The sequence below is a fragment of the Triplophysa dalaica genome, chromosome 18 (genome assembly GCF_015846415.1).
Source record: "Triplophysa dalaica isolate WHDGS20190420 chromosome 18, ASM1584641v1, whole genome shotgun sequence".
In the NCBI taxonomy this organism is placed as follows: Eukaryota; Metazoa; Chordata; class Actinopteri; order Cypriniformes; family Nemacheilidae; genus Triplophysa; species Triplophysa dalaica.
The window spans coordinates 752144-773763 of NC_079559.1; the positions used below are offsets into that span (position 1 = coordinate 752144).

A 21620-nucleotide genomic window follows, 5' to 3' on the forward strand; every position below is an offset into this window, starting at 1 on the left:
CCAGCGGCTCGAAGCACTTCATAACAATAGGTGTGAGTGCTACAGGGCGGTAGTCGTTCAGGCATGTCGGGCTGGAATGTTTTGGAATGGGCACAATGGAGGTGGATTTGAAACATGCTGGAACCACTGCTTGGGCGAGGGACAGGTTGAAGATGTCCGTGAAGACCCCAGCGAGCTGCTCCGCACATGCCCTGAGTACGCGACCAGGGATGCCATCAGGGCCAGCAGCCTTGCGCGCGTTTATCCGGCTTAGTGCAGTGAAAACATCTGTGGAATTTAGTGTGATGATTGGGTGGTCGGTGGAAGGTGTGAGCCTGGTGGCGGGTTCCTTATTGTCTCTCTCAAAGCGTGCATAAAAGTCATTAAGCTCGTTCAGAAAGGCAGCATCTGTGGTAATGGGGATGGAGTGGTTGGGTTTATAGTCACTAATGGCCTGGATGCCCTGCCACATGCGTCGAGGGTCAGAATTGGTAAAAAGCTCCTCTAGCTTTAACTTGTAGCAGTGCTTGGCCTTTTTGATGCCCCTCTTCAGATTTGCCCTGGAAGTACTATAGGCCTGTCCATCACCTGATCTGAAGGCGGTGTTGCGTGCTTTCAACAGAAGGCGCACTTCCTTGTTCATCCATGGCTTCTGATTAGGGTATATGGTGATCTGCTTTTGAGTTGTGACACTATCAATGGTGGTATTGATGTAGTCCAATACAGAGGAGGTGTAGCTGTCTATATCCGTGTGAGAGCCACTGGTGGCATGAGAAGCAAACATACTCCAGTCTGTGTGTAGAAACCTTTCCTGGAGTGTGAAGTCTGCCCCCGCAGGCCACACCTTGATGGTTTTCACTGATGGCTTCACACGATTAATGAGAGGTGAATACTTGGGGGTGAGGAACAAAGAAAGGTGATCAGATTGACCCAGGTGGGGGAGGGGTGTCGCGGCGTAAGCTTCAGCCATGTTTGTATAGACATGATCCAAAGTTTTGTTTCCTCTTGTGTGGCAGGAAACATGCTGGTGAAATTTAGGGAGCACTGTCTTTAAGTTTGAGTGATTAAAATCTCCCGCAACAATAAATGCAGCCTCCGGGTGAGCAGTCTGTTGTTTACTGATGGCTGCATGAAGTTCTTTCATAGCAAGCTTGGCATCAGCATCCGGTGGAATGTAAGCTGCCGTTATAATGGTTGACGTGAATTCCCGTGGCAGATAAAACGGTCTACATTTAACCATGAGAAACTCAAGGTTAGCCGAGCAGTGTCTCTGGACAATAACAGAGTTCGTGCACCAAGCTTTATTGACATAAATGCACAGTCCACCTCCTCTTGTCTTACCGGATTCCTCTGCCGTTCTATCCGCCCGGTGTGTGTTGTAGCCCGCAACTACGTTAGTAAAACTACGTATTACGTGAAGTCATGATCGCGCATCGCAGAACAGAGCAAGGAAAGCATTTGTATTTATAAAGCATATCATTTTTTTTAAGAAAATGAGCGATCGTTTCTAGATAAGACCCTTATTTATCATCTAGTATTGTTTAAGTCCCCTTGAATCTGCACAGAAACTGTCATTTTGACCTTCATGCGTTTGGAGTCCATTGAAGTCACTTTATGTTTTCATCAAAATCCTTCATTTCTTTACCACTACAGAAATAAATACATAAACATCTTGGATGACATGGGGGTGATTAAATGATCATGAACATTTATTTGAAAGTGAACTACTCCTAAAAGTCATTTTAATTAGAAATGTTTGAGTTGATATTGAGATCTTCAATCATTTTGACTTTTGATTGCAGACGAGACAAATCTGAGCTCAGTTTGACTCAGTGACTGTAGTTTGACTCATGTGAAGACTAGGACAGAAGCTGTCGGTCTCTTCAGCCCGAATGGAAGCAGTCGTGCACACCGTCCATGTGCAAACATTCATAATGACGTCAACACCCCAGGGTCCAATTGTTCTTATTGGCACGCAACAGAAAATGTGTCTGTTTTCTAAGTTTAATTACACCGTTGTTTAAAGCAAGACAAGGTCCAGAAATGAAACCGTCATCGTTCAGCCATTATAAAGTCATTCTGTGGTGATAAGTGATGATTCGGGAGCATGATCAGTTGGCTTCGGGTTGATGATCTGAGCCCTACACTGTAAAAAAAATCCTGTAAAATTTACAGTAAACTACTGGCAGCAGGGTTGCCAGCCAGTTACTGTAAATTGTACAGCCACAGTACTGTAATTTAATTTACAGCCATTTACTGTAATTGCAGAATACAGGAAAAACTGTAATTTTGAATAGCAACAGTATAATGCTGTATTTTTTACAGCAAATTGCATGATTTTAATTTACTTTATTTAGAAGAAATACATAAATCACTGTATATCCAGTATGTTTTGCATACTGGATATACAGTGTTTATTTTTTTTTAATTGATACAAAAATACATTACAGACAAATTGTGTACGTTGTTGTACATGAAATAATTTTATTCAGTAAGAACTTCATAGTATCCAACATGGCTCTTTAAACACTCATGTTTAAACAACACGTTAACCAACATTACCATCATGAAACAACATTGCAAAACAAGGCCCAAGTGAGTCTGTAAAACGGTCCACATCTTGATCCATCAGAGCACAACAAGTAGCTGGAACTATGGAAACGAAACAAGAGAATAATGTTAGATATTCAATTTATAGTCAGAGAAAAACAGAGGACAACATATACAGTCAGAGAATAATAAAATGATGTAATTCAATGATGAGATCTGTGTGTGTGTGTGTGTGTGTGTGTGCGTGTGTGTCTCTGTGTGTGTGTGTGTGTGTGTGTGTGTGCTTCTTACTTTTCATCGATTACACTGAATATTCATCATTGTGTTTAGAAGAGCGGCGACATGTGGGTTCACTGCAACCTGTTTCTTCTGTATCCTGGCATTTTAGATGACGCTGCTTGTTCCACTCTCTGGATTAATATCTACAAAGAGTCAGGAAAAACTAAATGTTATATATTAAATGTACAAAATATATTATATTAAAACACATGAATTAAATCATCAGCTTGCTAGTGTTAAATAGGGGAGACTTCTAAATAATTTGCCCAAAAAAATTGCATCTCTCGTTGAGAAATATTGTTTTAAAGGTCTTAACAGGTATATAACATTAACATATCTATAAAATGCAGGTAAGGAAGTTGTTCAATTAATACCTTTCATTGGACTCCAAGTACATGCTGCCCCATCCTGGTACTCATGATTGAATATGTAACATGCTATGAACAGAGTGGGAAGGCCAGACATGAAGCTGTGCTGAGCACCGTCACACACAACCTAACCTTCAGTAGTCAGCATCCAGTGGCCTGCATGGCAAAGTGTGTCCTAAAACAAACAATTATACATGTGACAATAGTAATAGTTAATAGTGACTATACAATTATCTTTAAGCATTTTACATTTTAACTACATTTTAGTATAAGTGACTCTACAAACAAACTCTAAGCAAATTAAACAGAGTAACTTACACTTAAAACCGTACTTATACAGAAATGTAATCCAACTAACGTTAGGGATGTCACGGTCAAGAAATTGTCACACTAGTATTTTGTAACGGGTCTCACTCCCACCCTCCAACGGTCCTATTTGGGAGACAGGCCTGCTATACAATGAGGGTGTCGCTAACGTCTTTTGCTCAAGCTCTCAGCTGGCCTCCGATACATAAACTGTATATCTAGATGGTTACGTACATTAATCACTTTACCGGGCTATCCTCCGTGAACATCGACTTACCTCAAGCTATGGTGACTCATTTTAATTTGGGCGCTCGATTTAACGGATGACTGCATTTGCAAATTTGAATTACAACACAAAATAATCACGAGCGAGTGTGGTATCCCAACTGTCGAAGCATGTAACTTTTACCGAGTCTACGGCGGGCGCGATGTTCAACATTAAAAAAACAACCGTCAACTTACTAATACAATGAACTGTAGCTCGTCACATACGCCTTCACTCCTGGTGTGAACAAAAACTCTAAATAACATGAACAACTTCTGTCCTCAGGTGCTATAGCGACGGAGAATGTTTGAAATCTTACCGCGACGGCGCTGCTGAAACCCCGCAAGACTCCTTCGGTCCCCGCGGATGGAGGTTGAATCCGGGGTTAGCAATATGAACCGCGAATTTAGATACCTCTATATAAAGTTACCAGTATGATAGTTACCAAATATGGAAAAAAAAATACGTAATAAGTTACTTACCACAGGTGTGAATCATTCATTTTGCGCACTACCCCAATCTCGACTGTTGAAGATCATCCCGCCATTGTAGATTTGAAATTTACAGCAATATTCTGTACATTGAGTTAATCCGTCACGTGACCCCAGAATGCATTGCACTTTACAGCAATATTCTGTATTATTTAAAATACAGTCAGCTTCTGTAAAATAACGCTGTAGTTTTTACAGCAATTCGTTACAGTGTAGGGTCTGCTGATTATCTGCGTGTCTCATCTTCTCATCGATGTGAGTCGCTCTAAAGCATGTGGGTCTTCCAGGGACGTTTCCCTGACAACAGAAGGGAGACAGTCCTGGACAATCCCACAGCATCAGGACCGCAAGCTAATGTGTGACAAACGCGCGCTCTGCTCCAAAACCTAGTGTGCCTTCTAAGGGATATAAAAAAAATAGTGAGTGGTTTGAGTGAACTTCACGAAGTAAACAACAGAATGCTCCAGTCAGCATCAAACTGTAATGAATTAAACATACACATGATGGGGCACCCCTGGTTGAATATCAAACATCAAACTTATTTAATCCACTTGCGAAATCTCATATGCAAACAGGTTTATTGCTGCACGAGACTTTACGTATTTTATTGCAAGTGCAATAAAAAATCTAATTCACTTACACTAAATTTCAGAAAGAGTGTCCGAAAAATACTGCATCAAATCCTGACTGAATTATCTGGAATGAAAAGCACTGCTCTGAGATGACGGTGACTTGTTATTTACTTATTTAAAGTGAGGGGGACAACCAAAGCAGTGAGAAAAAATATCCAAGACCAGACATCCGTAACATGACCACAGAACTGGCAGGCATTTTTGTGCTGATGTCCGGCTCTTATTTGTGTTTCACGCTGGGTGTAAAGTGACTTTCATACTTTAATCTAGCACAGCATCATCTCCGTCCTAAGAGGATCTTCAAGGTCATTCTAATGTTGGTTCAGGGTCACATCGCCGCAGAGAACTGCTCAACACACCAGGAGCAAAGCAAATCTTCTTCCATCCCAGCTGAACGTGTCAGTCCGTGAGCACACACATATGCTGGAGGGTTTAGTGGCAGTAATCGGTGTGTGTGTGTGTGATGAGAGCAGTGGGCCGTGGCGATTTAGATGTGAATCAGGGGCCAGGCGGTAGTGGAGGGTCCCGCGGAGGTGATAAACGACCAGCAGATGATTCAGCCAAACGCTTTCTAATACCATAATGTGACACTCTGCACTTTGGAACACTTGTACAGTTTTGCATTTGGAACGCTGATGGGAGTTTTGTGCATGCGCTGTGATATCTTACACTGCGTATACACCGGACGTGACAAGACAACCTGTTTGTTCGCTGTGACACTTCCAATGTGGACAAAATGATCTTATGTATTTCTAATGTATTTTGTTGGGTCACGTCGTGCCAGGTGTAAACACGGTGTTACACAGCGCTCAGGTGGCATGCACACAGTGTTGGGAAAAAGTATTGAATTAGTAGTTACTTATTACATATTCAATAGTGTAATTAGATTACTGTACTAGTTACTCTCTCCAAAAAGTATTTAATTACTTATTAGTAATGACTTTCTATATCCTAGATCAACCTTGCTTGGTTAAGTGATTCAAAGATATACATGAAATGGCTCTTTTAACTCATTCAAATAAATAATATAAAACTACTTACATAAAGCACAGATTTTAAAGTTAGACTTTGAATTTTAATGTTAATTCCACTATTGCACACACATATATTACACACAGTATTTAGTTGAATTACATCAGAAGTAACTGTCATTAAACTACAGAAAAAATGTAAGAAATTCCTTAATTTAGTTTTTCATGGGAAAAGTAATTAAATTGGGGGGCACGGTGGCTTAGTGGTTAGCACGTTCGCCTCACACCTCCAGGGTTGGGGGTTCGATTCCCGCTTCCGACTTGTGTGTGTGTGTGGAGTTTGCATGTTCTCCCTGTGCCTCGGGGGTTTCCTCCGGGTACTCCGGTTTCCTCCCCTGGTCCAAAGACATGCACGGTTGATTGGCAAAAGGTTGATCTGGAAAAATTGTCCGTAGGGTGTGAGTGCGTGAGTGAATGAATGAGTGAGTGTGTGTGCCCTGCGATGGGTTGGCACTCCATCCAGGGTGTATCCTGCCTTGATGCCCGATGACTCCTGAGATAGGTGCAGGCTCCCCGTGACCCGAGGTAGTTCGGATAAGCGGTAGAAAATGGATGGATGGAAGTAATTAAATTACAGTAACTAGTTACTTATAAACAAGTTACACCCAACACTGCATGCACGTGCATTGACTCTGTTGATGCGATAGTGTGCGTTTATGATATTCACTGACGAACCATTCAGAAATACATTAGAAAGGTTAAGTCCCCAAAATATCACTGATTCTTCTGCTGAGAGACACGATGAGATCTACACATGTTTTAAAAAGCGATGTTCCTCAGTAGGGCCGTACTGTAGTAAACAGATGTTTCACCACAGTATTAATAATAATGAAGTTTAATGACTCAGTTTGTGCGGTAATGTGAAAACAACTTCACACACACAGTTTACGTGAAACTTACGGTGTCTACAGTAAATAAGCAGATACACAGATCTGGAAAATCGAGACGATTGATTGGTTTGCATATTGATTGTTTTTAATGTGACTGCTAAGAGCTGCAGTACATTCATCATTAACTCAACTAATTCCCCTGCAGCACAACGGCATTATGGGTTATTTGACTCTTATATCATTTACCAATTAGAGGTGAAAACCCTGTGGAATATCCATGAACACATGGTCCTGTAAGGTCCAACAGTCACTTTAAGCACTAATTTTTCATTATATTTCATGGTTTTGCATTTTTAAAACTTTCCAGATTTCACTAATGAAATCTTTCTTATATTCATTGTAAATGTTAGGATTTCACTGCACTGAATGTTTTAGAGAATGTCCGTTACATAAACCCTCAAAGCGTCAGAAGAGGAGAGTAATGGAGATAGCACCGGCGGTGTTATGACAGCTCTGTTATTCCTGCCGTTTCATCATCTGTGGCTGCATATGGCACTATGGCCAGGAGGACAGGTGGACGCGTTCAACACCACAGTCCAAATGGGATGAAGTCCATTTCTGTAACTGTCATCACAGAGCATCATTGGCTAAAGAAGCGAGACCTACAAACCGCCACGTGCACCTGTTCGTGCCACTCAAAGCTTTCCTCTGCCACCCGTTCAAACCCACGCTGTCTCTGGTTTCTCTCCAAAATCTGCCAAATGTTTCTGCCTTTATTGATCTCACTTTAATGAGGAACATAAATGCTCTTCAGAGAACGAACTTCATGTTCTGTCATTTGGACCAGTGAACAACCAACCACATATCGAAACACACACACTAGAAAATAAAGCTACATAAAACCTAATTATAAAACCTAGACAACAGATCTCCTTAATATCTCTTAATAGAAACTTTTGCTTAAGTCTCATCATCCGTGTCTCAGATATTTCTCCTGAGAAAAAGAGTCATTAGAGTTTAAGAAGAGATGAAAACAACGTGTCAAACTGAGCTCAGATTCGTCTCATCTGCTATCAAAAGTCAAAATGATTGAAGATCTCAATATCAACTCAAACATTTCTCATCAGATCTACTCAAATCCAGATGATTTCACCTCTACAACCTACATTTATTTACACCTCCAGACTCTTCGCTTGTTCACACAATTAAACTTTCATTTGTTTTCAACACGTTGAGACTTAAATGAAACAAAACTGAGAAATCCATCAAATCTCCTGAGCTATGAAAGAGACACCGGTGAGCAATAAGTGTTTCCTCTAGGTAACCACAACAACAGCCTTATGCAGCGTTCCCACCAAACTTGAAAACTCAAAATGTCCAACTATGCGTGAATAGCGTGATTTATTCACACAAGTCGCGTTTGGTTGGGAACGCTCTATTATCCAGCAGAACAGACATTTTGCTGAAGTATTTCAGTGTATTTCTGTAAATGTGTTTCTGTTTATTATGTTGATGCGCAAATGACATGAAAATCATAGCCTTCACAATTTGACAAAATAAATGTAACAAATAAATGATTATCTGAACTGTACGGACAGTGAGGAGGGATCTGTGGGGGTCTGAATGTTTGTGAAGGTCAGAGGAACGTCCTTCTGCAGATTTGATAAGAGACTTTTCTCAGCGGTCTTATCCACTGGACCGGCGCTGACCTCTGGATACAAACTCATCTCCAGCACTCAGATCACTGGATTGATTCCATGAGAGACGGAGAGAGAGAGAGAGAGAGAGAGAGAGACATAAACAGATAAAGAAAGTGAAAATGATGACAATTAACCATGATTTTATAGTAAATGCGCAGTCATCGTGTGTTTTATTGTATTTGTAAGTAAACCATGATTAGTTTTTTTTAAGGAGTGAGTCACAGAATGAGACTGACAGACATATTATAAAGAGAGAGACTGAGAGAGTAAAGTGACGGTAAATATGAGATGTGAAAAAAGTGCAAAATCAATTTTTAACATTTATATATTTAAGGGCTGTGCTAAAATATCAACAGTAAACTATCGCAATTTTTTATAGTAGTGTGTCGTAAGTCCAACCTAACGATACATTTTTTTAATGACGTTCATATGGCCATGTCACAAGTATGAGCGAGATGCTCCGGCTTCCAGAGCCGACGTTTGGTTTATAATGGGAATTGCATTGTTTTTAATTGAAACTAGAATCGTGTCTTCTGGCGTGGGATGGATTCTATTGGTGGGATGTTAATAAAGGTGGTCCAGAGCTAGTTGTTTTTTCAGCTTTATTTTTTTTTACATTTTGTATTTTCAAAAGTATCGCAATATATAATAATATAAAGACCAGTGAAAAGTGAAAATGTTTCAAGACACAGCTCTTTCTCTGTCGTCTCGAAAACATTTTGCACTTTTCAGTGTTTTTTATGGCCGCTGATGAAGCATTAAATAAATATTTTTGAGGAGGTGAAAGCCTTGTATATAACTTTGTGCGGATTTTTACTTTTTCTTTGTGGCAATAGTTTTTTTAATCTACGCACCGGATCAACTGTGTTCTTTAATATTGAACATTTGGCGCTGCTTCTCTTCTGTGACTCAATATGTATTGTTTGTTTCGATAAATTGTTTCGTGACATATCTATCGTGATATCGCATGATCTGAAAGCCCTTTCCAATACACAACTATTTCATTATTTTTTACAACTAAATAGTGATATTGTATAGAAGAGTTTGAATCCAAAATGAGGTAACTTCGTGTAAAAAAAAACATGTTTTCTATTATGTTAAAATGTTTTTATTGTGTTTTATTAAGGGCTGTCAAACGATTAATCGTGATTAATTGCATCCAGAATAAAAGTTTGTGTTATTTATAATATTTGTCTGTGCACTGTGTGTATATATTTTGTTATTTATAAACACATACACACACATGTATACATATTTAGGAAATATTTACTAGTTTATATGTATTTATGTATGTTTACCAATAATTTAAATGTTTAAAAAATTGTATATTTTTCTTCATTGTATGCATGTATGTGTGTGTGTGTTATTATACAAAATGAATATGTACACTGCACAAATATATATTATGTAAACACAAACTTTTATTATTGATGCGATTAATCTTGACTAATCTATTGACAGCCCTAGTTTTATTGTGTTAGTTAGCTGTATTTTTTTAGTTATTATGGTTTAAATCAAAACAAACCAACTACAACTATCTCATTTTGGAAGCAAACTCTTCATATACAAAACAAGTAGAGACAAGAAATACACAATATCACAATAACAATAAGTGCTATTACAATGTGAAAAATTATGTGAAATATTTATATGTAAAATGCTCTTGCTATATTGTAACAAAACACAATATATGCCAATAAAGTACTTTTAAATAAAAATGGACATTCATGGAGAGAAACAAAAGTGAGAGAAATGTGCTCCATTCTATCACTGAACGGTGCCAAAATGCAGCACTTTTGTGGGGGGTTTCAATCTGACAGCTTCTGACTGTCATCCGATGCAAAGGTGTAAAGGGAAAATGCCTCGAGACACCCTCGTGCCCATTTTACCAGCCGCTGCCAAGCATCCCTCATTCCTTAAGACAGACTGTCAATCACAAGCCGGCAAACTCAAGACGGGGATTTAAAACTCACAGATCTGCTCTGTGGCGATACGCTGAATATCCCGTTCTTAGAAACATATCTACAACAACAGCTTCACTAAATGTTGATCAGGAAAAAAAACTGCAATGAAGATGTCTGGTAAATTAAATTCTGTCGTTCTTTTCCCTGCAGGATAAAAACAATGTCTGTTTGTTTATTCATGAAAACAATGTCCGTTTATAGAGTCGAAAAGAAATTACACTGCCTTCCTTTAACATTTGTCCCAATTTCTTCTAATCTCTCATGACAACAAACTTATTTTTTTTTACTGGGTCGTATTGTGAATTTCACATTAGAGACAGATGTAGAGAAATACACAACTGTCCCAAACCAACAAGGTCACATTAGACACAAAAACATCAAATATAATCTATTCTCAGGAATAAGAAAATCCTCTGTAGACCATGAGCCACAAAGACATTTCAGGCATCTGTATTAATGCTCTTGTCTGAAGGTGAAGCGAATATTAAAAGACTCTCCAGGCTCAATTTAATTCAAAATTCACCTTATTTACGTTCCTAATGCAGCTTTATGGCCCTTATCTTCATCATATTTCATCAAAATGTAATACTTTGCAGTGCCTTTCCCCGTTCAGCCGACGTCACTTATAGGTCACATGAGCTAAAATAGCAAATACTTGAGTTATTGAGTCAAAGTTTTAGGCTGATGTTGTAGATAATGCACCCTCATTTACTGCAATACAGCTCACATCCATTTATGTTATAAAAAGCATTAAAGCAACCCATCCATACCACTATGTCTAAAAGCACAAGAGGATAGAGACGTGTATCTTATTCAGAAAAGTTACTAACAGAACTAAAACTCCAAAAATGTTCTTCCTAATTCCACATTCTACTTACTGCTTTTGTCCAAAAATAATGCAACAACAAAGATGCAGAGTAAAAATAATATTTTTGGCAAAAGAAGTAAAACTCAGAAATTTTAATTAAGAGAAAAATGCATTTAAATTAGGGATTAGGGCTGGCGATATATAGTGCGATTCTTATTCTCTCAGTTTCTCAATGACTCACGGTTAAATGCCGCCACTTCTGAAAGCCAGAGGGCGCTCTTGTGCAGAAACTCAGAATATGGGAAACAGAAGAAGAACGATTAGTTCCAGGAAATGCCTGTGGTCATATTCTATCGCTGTTCTTCAAACCTTTTCAGGTATTTTCATGATAATAAAGTTGATTTATAGTGATGATGTTTGACGAGTGTTGCTTTTACAAATGTACATTATAAACTACTCAATCTCGTAGTGATTTTCGATTGAGCAGTACTTGGGGCCGTAGTTCATGGAAGAGCTGTGCATAAAACATTGAATCCATTTCAGAATCCATTTAGAAGTGTATAATTAGCATGAATCGCAATGTATCGCCCGGCCCTATTAGGGATGCACAATAAATGATTGTCCATATCGGTATCGGCAGATTAATGTTCATTTTTTATGTTATCAGTATCGGACGATAACAAAATTTAGGCTGATATATTACAGCTGATAAATTATGAATAATTATCTCTGGTTAAATGACTTAAGGAGCGCTGCTCACAGTTAAGATCCAGTACAGCACTGTCTTTCTGTCATGATCATTAACTCACTGTTATAAGCATTACTGATGTATGTACAGTATGTAGATATTTATGAATGTGTAAATTTAGGAACAAACGCATATTGTTTGAAGCCGACTGATGTCTGAATGCTTTCTGTCTTGAGACAAGATAGACTTGTGGCTATTGAGAACACTTTTCTGGGCTTGCACTGGAAGAACATTTTTAATTTGTTTATTAACTAAAACATTATATCTGAAGAAGCTTAAGAATCTTAAACTTGTGTAAAGTAGACTTAGTACATGATGTTCGGGGGAAAAAAGAGAACTGATGGTTGCCTTGTTTTCTTTAGTCTATGTTTTGTCGTCTACTTTTTGCCTTTAGATGCAGTCTCAGTAAATGTTATATTAATATTTAGATATACCGTGCATCGGCCTTGATATCGGTTATCGACTTCCAGTGTAAATAAATCATCGGTTATCGGCCTAAATGTACATATGGTTGCATCCCTGTTTTAAGTGAAGGAATGAAGTATATCTGCACTTCATTATTTACATCACCCGCTCTGGTTTGGTTCTGGACTATTTCGAAATCATACAATGCACATTTTCAGTGTTTTCTTGGACGTTCATTATTTTTCCTTGTGTGCGAGAAACGCTGGAGAGCTTCACTTCATTTTCAGCAGAGTCCAGCTGATCTCAGGGCAAATCCCAGCGCAACACAATAGAGCACACATACAAAATGTGAATCTGGACTAACTCCTGCCTGAAAGGCTTTTGTGAATGTTTGAATGTGAAACTTCTGTCCTAATTTGCCTTTGACGTGCAGAACACAGAATTTGGGCCGCGCAACAGGAATGAAGTGAACAGCGTGTTTTTATGATGAGCTGTAAAGAACGATCATTGAATCCTGCTGATGACCAACAAAGAATCATGCAAGGCTGTAAACCAGCTGCTCTACAGAATTTACTAGCAGTAAAAAAAAAACATGATTCTTTATAACTGCAAAGTCAAAAAAATCAATAAACACACGTGTAACTCGTAATACTGTTCTAGAAAAACAGTTCTACATTTACATAATTTTTCAGATGTGGACAGAAAATAGTACCAAAATACTCATTGACAGTGTTCGCTGTTAAGCTACGGAGAAATACAGAACGTTCCGCACATCTCACAGTCAATCAACAATCTACAACAACAAAATAAAAATGATAACATTTGCCTGTCGCTAATAAAATCAACGCAACAAATACAACAACTCCCTTTCAACTAAGGATGTTTCTAATAAACAAATCATTCAATACATTTAATCAACTTTACCAAGTTTAGTGAATTTAAATATTGACGTTATTGAGAGCCATTACTCAATTAAATTGAGGGAATGAGTTTACTCACTGAATCAGTCAAAATTCAGACATTCTGTCTTCTATTATACTGTAGTTGATTTTGCATTAACTTTGCAGCTCTTTGTGCGTTTTCTTTTTGTTTCATTAAGTGTGTCTGAAAGTCATCTGTTGTTGTGCTCTGCCTCCCAATGGCAGCACGCAGTAAATGCACACATACTCAGACACACATGTGTATGTGTTCAGAGCTCAATATTATCTCTGCAAACACACCCTGTACTGAAAATCCCCTCCATTCATCACACTCTGTGTGGTCGAGCTGCTGTACATTGCATGACGGACTCACAGGAAGTGCAGACTTCTGCTGTTTCCTGTTCTGTGTGTGACAAATCCAGTCTTAGGGTTATTAATGTGCTGATGAAACGTTCCATCCCATCACACCTGTTTCAAGAGCTCATCCAGTTCTCCTCACTGAATTCCTCAATGTGTTTGGATCAGCTCAGCTGAAGAACATCAATCTGTGGTTCAAAGTGCTTTTAAGGTTTAAACATTCTCCGAATGACAGTTTAATACTGACGGATTATACGACTATGAGCCACAACAGCCAAAAAGATATTCAAATGTGTGCACAATCATAATCCAACTTTAAAATAAACAGAGCAATGTCTCCAGATTTACACACGAAAGAGAAATAATAACAAAGCCAAAGCGCACATCCACTAAACAGAGACTGTCTCTCAGAAAACACCTCAGTAGTCCTTTAGAGAGAGATGTCACAAACTGAGCTCAGAACACCAACAATCATTAATCACAGGTGTGTAACCATCTGAACGATATCCACATTCATTTTATAGCTACAGTTGAAAGAAAAAGTATGTGAACCCTTTGGGCTTACTTGGATTTCTTCATAAATTGGTCATAAAATGTGTTCTGATCTTCATCAGAAGTCACAACAATAGAGAAACACAGTCTGCTTAAACTAATACCGCACAAACATTATACGTTTTCATGTTTTTATTGAACACAACATGTAAACATTCATAGTGCAGGGTGAAAAAAGTATGTGAACCTTTGGGTTTAATAACTGGTTGACCCTCCTTTGGCAGCAATAACCTCAACCAAACGTTTCCTATAGTTGCAGATCAGACCTGCACAACGGTCAGGAGAAATTTTGGACCATTCCTCTTTACAAAAGTGTTTCAGTTCAGCAATATTCTTGGGATGTCTGGTGTGAATCGCTCTCTTGAGGTCATGCCACAGCATCTCAATCGGGTTGAGGTCAGGACTCTGACTGGGCCAGTCCAGAAGGCGTATTTTCTTCTGTTGAAGCCATTCTGTTGTTGATTTACTTCTATGCTTTGAGTCGTTGTCCTGTTGCATCGTCCATCCTCTGTTAAGCTTCAGTTGGCGGACAGATGGTCTTAAGTTTTCCTGCACAATGTCTTGATAAACTTTGGAATTCATTTTTCCATCGATGACAGTAATCCGTCCAGGGCCTGAGGCAGCAAAGCAGCCCCAAACCATGATGCCCCCTCCACCATATTTCACAGTTGGGATGAGGTTTTGATGTTGGTGTGCTGTGCCTTTTGTTCTCCACACATAGCGTTGTGTGTTCTTTCCAAACAACTCAATTTTGGTTTCATCTGTCCACAGAATGTTTTGCCAGTAGTGCTGTGGAACATCCAGGTGCTCTTTTGCAAACTTCAAACGTGCTGCCATGTTTTTTTTTGGACAGCAGTGTCTTCCTCCTTGGTGTCCTCCCATGAAGTCCATTCTTGTTTAATGTTTTCCTTATTGTAGATTTGTCAACAAAAATGTTAGCATGTGCCAGAGATTTCTGTAAGTGTTTAGCTGACACTCTAGGATTCTTCTTCACCTCATTGAGCATTCTGCGCTGTGCTCTTGCAGTCATCTTTACAGGACGACCACGCCTAGGGAGTGTAGCAACAGTGCTGAACTTTCTCCATTTGTAGACAATCTGTCTTACCGTGGACACATGGACATCAAGGCTTTTAGATATACTTTTGTAGCCCTTTCCAGCTTTATGTAAGTCAATAATTCTTGATCGTAGGTCTTCTGAGAGCTCTTTTGTGCGAGGCATGGTTCACATCAGACAACGCTTCTTCAGAACAGCAAACTCAAAACTGGTGTGTGTTTTTTATTGGACAGGCCAGCTTTAATCAACACATCCAATCTCATCACATTGATTGGACCCCAGGTTGGCTGACTCCTGGCTCCAATTAGCTCTTGGAGAAGTCATTAGCTTAGGGTTTCACATACTTTTTCCACCCTGCATTATGAATGTTTACATGTTGTGTTCAATAAAAACATGAAAACGTATAATGTTTGTGCGGTATTAGTTTAAGCAGACTGTGTTTCTCTATTGTTGTGACTTAGATGAAGATCAGAACACATTTTATGACCAATTTATGAAGAAATCCAAGTAAGCCCAAAGGGTTCACATACTTTTTCTTTCAACTGTATATAGTATTAATTTACAGTGTGTCAACTGTTGTAAAGTTATAGCTGGATTCAATGGCCCTGATTGGAGGTTTCTGGGTTGGTGTTTGAGGGGAGTGGGGTTTTTTTTTTGGATGTGGTTGGGGGGATTTATTTGCTGGGGCTGTGTGGGTCCGGTTTGGTCTTGTTTTGTGGTCGAAGTCGGACAACAGAGGAATAAAGTTACAACATGCCATTACTGTAAAAAAAAACTAACCCTTTCTCTCAACAGGTAGTGGTCTAGCTTTAGTTGAAACCAGTAACTTTGTATTGAGATCTAATGTATTATGGCTCCTGTATGACATATCGCTTGTTGCTCCTTAACTCTTTGTAAGTCGCTTTGGATAAAAGCGTCTGCTAAATGACTAATGTAAATGTAATGTAAATGTACTATTTTCCCCGGTTGTTCCTCTGTTTTCTGGTTTCGATCGTGGAGTGGGACCGGGTCTTTTTTTTCTCCATTAATCAATCATTGGAGTTTGGGTTCCTCGCCACAGCAGGGCAGTGTTGGCTTGATCACCAGGAGACTGCATTTATTTATTTATTAATTAGATATTATTTATTAGAATGATCTTGCTCGTTCTATAAACACAATGCACTGTGCTGTGTTTTTCCTGTTTGCATCTGTAAAGCTTCTTTGGAACAATGCACATTGTGAAAAGCGCTATATAAATAAACTTGAATTGAATTGTCAACAACTGTCTCAGTTTATATTAAAATATACAGTCATACAGACTTTATTACATCTCCTGAATCCTTCCCTGTTGAAATAAACAGCATATCTTGGTTTGGTATGTTTTAATGCTGGTTTGCTGGTTTAAGCTGGTCATGTGCTGGTTTAATTTGGTCATGTGCTGGTTTAAACCGGTGCGCAACGTTTTGCTACGGTTTCCGGGTTGAACGGCATGTTTCCAGGAAACGGTGTGCAACAGGCTTTGAGAAAGGTTTTCTCTTGTTTGGAGGGCGTGTCAAGAACATCCGCCCAATCAGCAGCAACATTAATATAACCCACACGGTATTAAAGAGACAGCTCGCACAATGGGTCCAAGTAAAGTAGTTTAAATGTGTCTGTTGCAGCTCGGTAAACACAACTATTGAAGATATTAGAAGAGATGTATTTTGCAGTATTCAACACGTATTTACACCGATTTCATCTGGCTCCGAAAGTTCTTCAAAAAGAACACAAAGAATGGCCATCACAGCTGCCATAGTTCAACTTTTGCGTCATCACAAGAGGGCGTTCAACCGCTCCACCGTTTCCTTTTAAAAAACGTTTTGCAATTGCATCAAAACATATCTAACCATGCATATGCTGTTTTTTTTTTTAAGGGTTACATATAAAGGTTGAAAAAATAAAATTCACAACTTAAATACAGTTTTTTATTGCGGTGCTTTTGGGTTTGTTGTGTTTTTTGGTTGTTGTTGTTTTTTGGTCAATTCTGGGTTAAATACATAATGTGGTGCTTCAATCAAAGCAATCGATTGCAGAGGATGTTCACTGCTGTAAGGTGATTTATAATCCTTAAAATAAGCTGAATAAACATCAGCAGAAGCTCACTGTATGACTCAACAACACAACGGCATCCTTCTGTACTGAAAGCATGCAAACCTGTCGTTCATTCATATGACAAAAACATCTGGACGATGAGAAACAAACACACACACACACACACACACACACAAACACACACACACAAATGTCTTGTACCTGATTTCAAGAGGGTGTGATTTCGATCTACTTTTTTGTTAAGATCCAGAGGTTCTGATGAATCTTTTCTGGTGTCCATCACCGTTTACGTTCACTTCTCCTCGCAGGTGATTTCTGTCAATCATCTGCTTGACTCCACCCCTCTGTTTCCGTCAAACATTTAACTTAAAATTCAATACAACTTACGTTACTAAAATAAAATCATTCAACTTACGTATAAATGAAGCATATTACCTTCGGTATGCAAAAAAATGCCTCGGGGGAAGTTCTGGGAATTCACCATTTAGTCATTTTGATTAGCTTCATTGATACGGATCTCATTTGCCAATCGGACGAGGCTGAGGGAGAGAGACCGTGTTATTAAATCGCATCATAAACAATTAAATCGTAAAATATTTATGATATCAGTAAATATTTAGTAAATTTGCCCGAAACCATGAAGCGTCTCTACTCCACTTTGAGGCTCGCGCTGAATGACGTCCCGCGTCTCGACACAAGATGGCGCCCGCAACACGCCAGTAAGTGGATCCAGACGCTTCATATTTAAAAATGTATTAATTGTGTTATTGATAAAAATGTTTAGGAGCTTTTCAAGAAAACTCAAAAATATTGTCAGTGAACACCTGAGAGAAAATATTTTGAAATTATATCGTTTCATTAAGTCTTTTAAATACATTGAAGAAATTAGTAAACTCGTTTTGTTATAGAACAACTTTGTACAATTTTGTTGTTTCTATATTAGAGCCAAAAATAAGTTTGAACATATATTCGTGTTTATGCTAAATAATTGTAAAATTAATCAGATCTGTAGCAAAAGCCATTCCTTTTAGGCAATTCTTAAGTCAGAGGATTTAACATTCTCCAAATATATAATACTGACTATCCTCTTAAATTAAGTTAAGCTTAACTGAGGTTGAAAAATAAACCGAAAATAACCTCATGATGCAGCTCATTTTGTTAAAGTCCCATTGAAATTAAAAATTCTAATTTTTTCATGAAATATTGCAGCGTTTTTGAAAAAATCAATGTGGGTCATTTCCCTTTTAAAATGCATATAAAATCAATAAAATCTGAAAATGCATTTGCGCCCTTAAATGACTTTCCATCTCTAATTACGTGAATGACACGTTTTGGCCCCAGATTCATTTCAAAATCAATGAGCTGTCTTTACACATCCAATCAAATCGCCGTGAAAAACGCAAGACACGCCCACTCATTTTATCCTTTGAAACGCGTCAGAATACGGAAGTAAAAACTGATTCAGTTCACTCAATAATTCAACCGGAAAAAAAAACTTTTTCAACCGGTTCAACATCCGGTTCACGGGGACTTTAAAAAACTGATGTCCACAAATAAAGAAAAATATATTTTTATTAATTTTTCAAAAACAACAGAGAATTTAACCAAACATGAGCATCCATAAGCTACACATCTGAAGACAACCACAACAGTGAACTAAACATTTAAAGTTCAAGCTATTGTACAAACAAATGACAAACAATATTCATCATCAAAATAAAGGTTCTGCATGATCATATTTTATTTGCATTCCATTAACTTAACGTCCACAGGTGTATCTTTTCAAAGTCCAGACCAATAACATTCAGAAGAAACCAACATCTCGCTGAACAACCAGTGAGAATCCAGTGAACTGAATCCAGTGTGAATCTCTGCATGAATCATTTTTTAGATTGAAAGCTTGATGTGTGTGTGTCTATGAACACAGCAGCATCAGACATCATGATTCACTCCAGCTGTTCTCAGGGCAGTGTTCCTGAAACCATCTCTTTCTGCTGCAGCTTCAGAATCAGCTCCAGAAGATTCATCTGCATCATCAGCTCCTGGAAGGCCGAGAAGACAATATACAAACTGAATCTGCACTCACACACACACACACTTCTAGATCTGCAGCGTAGTTGTACAGTTTTAATTGTGATTCTCAGCAGGGTGTGGGAGCGTCTATTTGATTTCTCTATTTCTATGTATATATGATTCATCATTGCCATATGAGACATTCTCCTACATGACATGATGCATTAAAATGCTGTGCTCACACCTGCAGAACAGTCATTTTTATCAAGAAAATAATTCCCAGAAGTTCAACTCAACAGTTTAAGAGCGTTAAAGAGAACATGAGTATAACCTGTGGGTTAGTGGTGATGTAGAATCCAGAAACACCTGCTTTCTCCAGCGTGTTCTGTTGGTCCAGAACTTTCTGATCCATTTCAGCAACAATCTTCTCATCCATCATCCTCTGCTCTTCTCTCACTCGATGCTCCAGAGCCTGAAACACATAAGAGTGAGTGAGACAGTGTTTGACTATATGAAACACAAACACACACAGGTGGTTTTACCTCAGTTTCAGTTCGCTGGTTACTTTTCAGAACGGCCACGTTATGAGACTTGCAAGTCTGCAGAGCTTGTCTGTGTTTTCGAAGCAATTCTTGCTTGAGCGCTGAGACAGACAGACAATAATAGCTCTTTACTTCCAGCATCTCATAGCCACACATACAAAACCACCTCTCGCAGCTGCAATAGTATAAAGGTTATATGAAGAGTTTGGTTCCAAAATGACATTCAACAATTTTCTCATATCATGGTTTTTAATATGTTATGTTTTCTATTGTGTTAATTAGCTGTTTTTTAGTTATTGTGGCCTAAAACAAAACAAACCAACTGATGTTTGATAGATGTTGATTGGAATCCACAATATATATATATATATATATTTTTTTAATTAAACAGAGTTTTCTCATTTTGGAACCAAACTCTTCATATATAGTATATATATATATATATATACAGTATATAATAGTTATAAAAACGACAGCCCTCAAAAGAACAGTCAGAGCTGTAGACACACACACCCAAACACACCTCTGTGTTCACAGTGTAGTTTCTGTCTCTGGTTGTAGAGGTTTTTCTCTGTCAGGTGTTGAATATCCAGCAGTCCTTGAACTATTTCATACACCGTCCCGTCGATGAGAGCCTGAGCAAGATCGCTGAGCGTCGTATATGACAGGCGCTGCTGAAACGAGCTGAAGCAAACAAACACATCATCCTCAAAAATCATCTTTAGATCCACGTTTACAAATGCCTATCGACATCAAAGAAAAACATTACACAGCTAAAGATGTGATGGTGTTGTGCTGGAGTAATGTGATGTGATGTTTGTACCTGGGAAGGTCCTTCACCAGTGACTGAAGTTCTGACAGCAGGTAATAATGTCTCTCCTGTTGTCTAGCGGCATCAGACTGATCATCAATCAAACTGTATGTGTCCATCCCCCATTCAGAATCTATTATCTGAAAAACAAATGAAGAGTTTATTTCCTAAAAGACATTTTTAAATACTTCCCAAAATAAAGTTTTTTATTATGTGATCATGTTTTTATTGTGTTTTATTGTGTTAGTTGGCTGTATATGTTGAATTACTATGGCTTAAATCAAAACAAACCAACTGCAGTTTGATTGACATTAATTGGAATACACAATAAAAACATGATTTTAACTAACTCAATCTCTTTAAGAAAAGAAACTCTATTCACTATAAAACACACTTTGCGAACTCTAAATGATGACTAGATACGCCCTCATACATGAACACGTCAATTAAAGTAAAAAACACGTTTAACATTTCATACATACGTCATAACACAGGATAGCGGCGACACATTGCAATGACGTGCGTAAAGATAAATAAATAGATGTTTCCAGAAAAATGCTGCTTGTGTTTACATACAGATCAATTTGTATATGTGTGTAAATTAAGGTATTATTTATGCTCCATTGGTGTCCTAAAACATATTGCTGTTGACAACTGTTTCATGGTAAAATCGCCGTAAATAATCGCTTTAAAACCCGCAAAAACATCCTAATAGGTTTAAACATGATTAAGTTGAAAGCGATCTCACCTTTCTAACGTTTGAAAGAGAATGTATGTGGTGTGTCAAGTTTAAATATGAACACACATGTAGTGTGATTGTTTTGAAACATGAGCAGGTTCTGCGCATGCGTCTGGGGTCCTCCAGCACACAGGACTGCCCCTTTATGTGCCTGAGAGTTTTCTTGCTGTGTTTTCTCGTTTGTTAACTCTCAGTTCTCATGATAT

General features: G+C 38.3%; 1 protein-coding gene and 2 long non-coding RNA genes across 7 annotated transcripts; all 3 read right to left on the reverse strand.

The window, feature by feature from the left end:
- Positions 1 to 2311: 2311 nt before the first annotated feature.
- On the reverse strand, positions 2312 to 4438 carry LOC130406865 (uncharacterized). The gene is made up of 3 exons (XR_008904542.1): positions 3183 to 4438; positions 2821 to 2951; positions 2312 to 2631 (listed from the first exon to the last, which is right to left on the reverse strand). It is a non-coding gene; the product is annotated as an uncharacterized LOC130406865 (long non-coding RNA).
- Positions 4439 to 8072: 3634 nt separating this feature from the next.
- On the reverse strand, positions 8073 to 18041 carry LOC130406866 (uncharacterized). Of its 4 annotated transcripts, none has more exons than XR_008904543.1 (4): positions 17946 to 18041; positions 17745 to 17848; positions 17511 to 17653; positions 8073 to 8475 (listed from the first exon to the last, which is right to left on the reverse strand). It is a non-coding gene; the product is annotated as an uncharacterized LOC130406866 (long non-coding RNA). The 4 variants fall into 4 exon arrangements; XR_008904545.1 differs by having other exon boundaries at positions 17511 to 17674; XR_008904546.1 differs by having other exon boundaries at positions 17745 to 17979.
- Positions 18042 to 18863: 822 nt separating this feature from the next.
- dgcr6 (DiGeorge syndrome critical region gene 6) lies at positions 18864 to 21534 on the reverse strand. Of its 2 annotated transcripts, none has more exons than XM_056729549.1 (6): positions 21424 to 21534; positions 20688 to 20815; positions 20388 to 20548; positions 19865 to 19965; positions 19689 to 19794; positions 18864 to 19351 (listed from the first exon to the last, which is right to left on the reverse strand). In XM_056729549.1, the coding sequence occupies exons 1-6, from the start codon at positions 21520 to 21522 to the stop codon at positions 19242 to 19244; spliced, it is 705 nt and encodes a 234-aa protein (XP_056585527.1). In that variant the 5' UTR covers positions 21523 to 21534; the 3' UTR covers positions 18864 to 19241. The 2 variants fall into 2 exon arrangements, with proteins under 2 accessions (XP_056585527.1, XP_056585526.1); XM_056729548.1 differs by having other exon boundaries at positions 19654 to 19794.
- Between the last annotated feature and the right edge of the window lie 86 nt (positions 21535 to 21620).